Source organism: Vombatus ursinus, unplaced genomic scaffold, assembly GCF_900497805.2.
Source record: "Vombatus ursinus unplaced genomic scaffold, bare-nosed wombat genome assembly UNPS02008360.1, whole genome shotgun sequence".
Taxonomy (NCBI): domain Eukaryota; kingdom Metazoa; phylum Chordata; class Mammalia; order Diprotodontia; family Vombatidae; genus Vombatus; species Vombatus ursinus.
The window spans coordinates 1,136-6,861 of NW_020948138.1; the positions used below are offsets into that span (position 1 = coordinate 1,136).

General features: G+C 41.4%; 1 protein-coding gene across 1 annotated transcript; it reads right to left on the reverse strand.

Annotated features, from left to right (window-relative positions):
- Window positions 1–620: 620 nt before the first annotated feature.
- Window positions 621–3,688, reverse strand: LOC114034161 (supervillin-like; the record flags this gene model as incomplete). The annotated part of the gene is made up of 4 exons (XM_027849765.1): window positions 3,603–3,688; window positions 3,438–3,524; window positions 1,945–2,122; window positions 621–793 (listed from the first exon to the last, which is right to left on the reverse strand). Coding segments are annotated over exons 1-4 (475 nt in total), but the record flags the coding sequence as incomplete, so codon positions are not given.
- Between the last annotated feature and the right edge of the window lie 2,038 nt (window positions 3,689–5,726).

Here is a 5,726-nt window from a genome sequence, read left to right on the forward strand (position 1 = left end):
CCTCACTTGTCTCCAGGCCTGTGTTCTACACTGTTGCCAAAGTCATCTTCCTAACGTACCACCATGATCACTCTATTGAAAACCCTTTGGCTCCCCACTGCCTATTCCTGACCAGGGCATTAAGGACCCTCTCCTACTTAGTTCCAATCTGTCTGCCTAGAATTCTCTCCAACTTCCCTTTCTCCATCTATTTTACATTATGCCCAAGTTATACTATTCCCTGGTGACCCTTTACTTCCATCCTACCTTCTTTCCTCCCACTGTATACTTTGAAAAGACTCCTTAATTGCCAGTTGTTGAAACCCCAACTTTTCATTAAAGCCCAACTCAAGTCTTGGATAAAGACCTCCCCTTTACCCCAGGGCAAAATGCTCTCTTCAGCCTTGGAGCTCTTATTTTGCTTCACCTGGCCATTTTTTGCTCCTATCACATCTTACCTTATACCACATGAATTTGTGTACCTGTCATATACCTTCCTATTAGACCATAAAGCTGTATGTATGGACTGTTCCTTTTTCTCCACCTCTGTAACCCCAACATCTAGCAGGGTGCCATACAAACAGTAGGTATTTAATGAATGACTGTTAAATTGAATTAAACAATGCCAATTAGATACTTACTTTTTTCAACTTTCATCCGCTTTGACTCCATGAAAGCAACATTTAATCTCTGTTCAGTATATTCTTGAAGAATATCTTCTCTTGCTGCCAACATTTTCAAAGGATTTCTTGAAGACTGAACTCTGCGCATAGGTCTAACAGCGCGTTTGTGCTCTGCCACAGAAGAAGTCAGCCTAAGAAGCAAAGGAGATTGAGCTATTTTGGTTGTGAACTACCATGGACCTCCATTTTTATCAGGAAAACATTCCATTGAGGGCTGCCTCTACCAATGGTGGTGTTTCTACCCTTTCACTTCCTGCCATTCTGTTATAATTCCTACAATTCTACTATTATCCTAGAGATATCCTGTGGAGTAGGAGAATCATAGCATTAAAAAGGGATTTATTTGAAGTCTAAGCTACCACCCAATGCAGGAGAACCTTCCCTGTCAAATCTCGAGAGATGGTTCTTTAGCTTCTGCTTGAATACCGCTGGTGAAAGGGAAAATGCAATTTCATGAAGCAGCCATGCTACTGTTGAACAAATTGGGACAAATGACCTTTTGTCTTTCATTGGAATGACATTACTTCTTGTGGTTAGGGGTCTAGGTTCTGATGACTTGGAGATTTATTTTAGATCTAGAACTAGAAGATTCTAGCTGGATAAGGATTAACATTCTTTAAGGATTTTCTAGTGACTTGATTTAGATCTGGTTTCATGAAATCCATTTTTTCCCCCATTCTAGAACTAGAGAGACTGCATAGCCTGATGGGTAAAGGGCTACAGTCAGGAAGTCCTTGGTTCATGTCCTGCCTCTGCCACATACTGACTGTGTGACCCTGAGAAAATCCCAACATTCCCAGCTCTGAAGCTTTAAGTTACAGGCAAGTCACTGATCTGTACTGGTAGAGGGAATTCTCATACTGGGAGTTTCCATCACTGATGAAATTACAGAATTCAATATATCTACTGAAGATATTTTCAGAAAACTGTTTATTCTTGTCCCAAATCTGAAAACAAACAACAACAATTATCCCACAATTGTGGAAATAACACCAGAGAGAACCCCATTCTCTTTGCTGGTGCCAAGGAACGGGACTAATCTCCCTGGCTGTCCTAAGTTAGGGTACATGAGGCTTTCTTTATGGCATGGCAGTTTTGTTTTGCCCATACTATTATCATACTCCAAGAAACAGCAAGCAGTGTTATTATGAAGTTCTATTCTACTTAGGAAATGATCTTCTGATATGGTTATTTAGAAATTTTCATCCAGGGAAAAAGTGGAAGGGGCAGGAATGTGGGGAGGGGAGAGAGAGGAGGAAGAGATGGAGGGAATGAAACTCACTTGGGAGCATAAGGATCAAAGATTGCATCGAAGTCCTCATTCAGCTCCACTCTTCCTACAGGCACAGATGCATCCACGCTGCGGTAAAATTTGGAAAAGGTCTCATAGTCATCCAGTTTCATCACCTCTTTCACAGTTTTTCCAGTAACAGTGAGAATGGTTTCTTGCATACTACCAACTAAAAAACAAAGAGTGGAATTGGAGTTTATATAGAGTAAATGAAAAAAAAATCCCTTCCCCAACATAATGTTGGCTTAATATTTTAAAGACTTTCTTTGCCCTAAGGTAAAGAAAAAATTCCAGATTCAAAAGTGGATGGACAACAACAGCAGCATCTATATAGCATGCAGGCATGGTGCTAATAAGCACTTTGAAATTCTTATCTCACTGGAGCCTCACCACAAGGTGAAGTAAAGGGCTATCTTTACCCCCATTTTACAGATGAGGAAACTGAGGCAGGCAGAGGTTAAATGACCCTTATCCAGGGTCACACAGCTAGTGTCTGAGGGCAGATCTGAACTTACTGACTTCAACCCCAGCATTCTATGCACTGCCCAACAAGCTGCAGCTGTGTGCCTTTATTAGTTCAGCAGAGGTTTGGTGATAAAACTGATGTTGAGTGTTGGTGCTTTGACCCTATGAGCCATCTAATACGTATTTCCCGACCCCTTCCCACACCCACTACATAAAAGAAGTCAATGAAAGGAACTGAGTCTAAGATTCTGGGTTAAAGATGACCCAAGGCTTGAAGAACAAATCTAGGTTAAGTCCTAGATTCAAAAAACATTTATAAAATGCAGAAAAAGTAGATTGTGGTTTTTTCAGTCTGCTTTTCTTTGCTCTCTTCAATCTTTGCTCACTAAACCAGAGGCTCCTAACCCAGAGGCTACACATTTTTAAAAAATAATTTAAGGGGCAGCTAGATGGCATAGTGGGTAGAGCACCAGCCCTTTTGTCAGAAGGACCTAAGTTCATATCCGTCCTCAGACACATAACACTAGCTGTGTGACCCTGGGCAAGTCACTTAACCCTATTGCCTAGCCCCCCCCCAAAATAATAATAATTTTTGATAACTGTATTTTAAAACATTGGTTTCCTTTGTCACCCTCTGCATGTATCATGCACCTTTACAAACCTGATTGTGAGCAGGGGTCCAGAGGGGCCAGGACACCAGGAAAGGTAGGTTAAGGACCTTTGCTCTAAACTCACCTTTGGCTTTGTGCTAAATGCTGGATTTATCTTGATCCAGTGCTTGCTTCTCTAATGGGGGGAAGGGTGGATAGTTGCAGGGAGGGACCAGAGGGAGATGGGGAAGGAGGGAAGTCTCAGAGGGAGCAGCAAACCTGCAGACTCGGGAGAGCCAGGGCTGAGGTTCAGAAACCTCTGCTTCAGGAGCAGATTTGAAAAGTTTGTGTGCACCCCCTGAAACCTCAGCTGGGGAGGGGTCTGGGACCCAAAGCAAAGGGCTTCCCCACTGAGCCTCTGCTACTTACCTTTGTTATTCAGTCTCCCTAGAAATGATTCCAGCCTATCTAACTTCAGGTCAGACTCTAACTGCATATCGGGTTTGGCTTCTATATCTGAGAAAGAAAGAAGGCACAGGTGAGAAAATACTGGCTGGCACTGAAAAAAAAAATCAGCAATTTTTGGTTCCTTACCTTCAAGGGGTTTGGAGATTGGTGTGGTACCCTTCATTCGATTGCTGAAGGGGGAGCTTATTGGCGTTATGGCCGTAGGTGATGCCAAACCTGGTGAATAAGTAAGGATTATTTTAAGTGATAGCTTGATTCTTAGAAACTTACATATGTCAATGGCCTAATGGCCTGAGGCTGGGTTGGAACTCAGGTCTTCCTGACTATCCAGTGTCCACAAGGCTGCCTAACCTCATTGATAAATGTGAAAACCAGCAGTGAGATGTGATGAAAAGAGCACTGGGTTTGGAGGCAGGAGATCTATGTTTGCAGCCTGGCTCTGGTACCTACGCCCTGGGTTAGCTTGGGCACGTCACCGAACTGCATAGAACGAGGGGGTTAGATTGGATGATTGATAAGGTTTTTTTCTATCACTAAATCTATGATTCTGAGACATGAGGTGGCTTTTCCTCAGCAGAGAAGCAACAAGATACAGGAAGATACGTCAATAAGAGAAGCCAGTAGCCCATTTATGGGAAAAAAACTTTCAAAAAACTCAAGGGTCACGAAGATTCATAACCCAAAGAAATTAACATAAATATTTAAATAAAGGGCCATGTTATTAGAGTTCATTTGCAAATGCAGCATTGTTTATACTTCATAAATGGCGCTCATTTTTAGGATATTTAAAAAATAGTCAACAGCCTCTCAGATGATTGCTAGCTCTTTATTGAAGGGAAACCTACTAGCAGCTGCTCTCACCTTAATCCTCCCTGACAATCCTAAGAGCATGCTCCACAACTCAACTGATGTAAGGAAAAACACTATGATATGATGTATATTTAAAGATTTTTTTATGCTATCTCACGAAAGCACTTCTTAATATATAAATACGTTAATCTGATGAATTTGATAAAAATTTTAAAACAAAACTTCCTTAGGTTTCAAGAAACGCAAAGTATTTAGTTTAGTGAAAAAAAAACCAGCTTTCTGGGAGGATACAAAGAACCAGAGGTCTTTAGCACTCTAGACCAGCCATATCCTGCAGTAAATCTCTCAGCCTTGTGAGGAAGTTTAGAAGACAATCAAAAGCATTAATTAACACAGAGATCATTAGCTTTGCAAACTAATAAAGAGGGTTGAGTCGGAAAGCACATTTCCAAAGCAGCTGGAGAAAGCTGTTCATTCTGAACTTGCACAGGATGGGAGAAATGGTACCTAACCTGCTGATCTACTTCCCCCTACTGTCCAATTCACAGGGCAGCAGCGATAAGGCCCACCAGCTGGTGGGTAGAGCCTGCTTTCCCAGATGGAGATGAGGATTTTGCAGTTATGGGCACAGGGATAAAGATTAAAATTGTAGGATTTTTTTTTACGAGAACAATAGCACACACCAATAAGTCTTTACACACACACACACACACACACACACACACACACAAAATGTCTATCTCATAGCATTTCCACAAGTTTCGTCTCCTTCCCTATAAAATCTGGTATACATCCTTTCCCCCATCCACTCTGCATAAAGACTTTGTTTCCTATTTTATTGAGAAGATGCTTCCTCCCCAGTGAATCTTTCCTTGATCTCCATGTTGATGAAATCAGATGTTTTTGTACCCACCTATTAATGTCTCACCTACCTTAACTATACAGTGTAAGCATCTTAAGTGCCTTGTTTGTGTCTTCTCTAGCGTTCTAATATCTTACTGTTCAAAGTAGGTGCCAAATAAATGAGTGGAGGACATCTGACGTTCATACTTCAAAACCTTCCCTCCTCTATACCTTAAACTCTTACTATTATATTACCAATCCTTCCTTCCTGTCTTATAGGAAGAGATAGCCCTTTCGCCAGCCAAAATTCCCCTCTTTTCACTTGTTTCTAACTCAGACCTTTCAGCTCCCATGGGATCCTCTGTATCAACAATCCCTTTGTTTTCTTGCAAAGTCGATCTCTCCCTATTCACCGGTTCCTTCCCCTCCATCTACAAATATGCTCAGGTCTCTCCTAGCCCGGGTAACTTTCTCTTAACTAACACTTTCTTAAGCTACTGTACCATTTCTTTCTTCTCTCATCCACTGCTAATTTTCTAAAAAGAGTAGTCAACATTCATTGCCAATACTTAGCATCAACCCTTTGCAATATCTTTT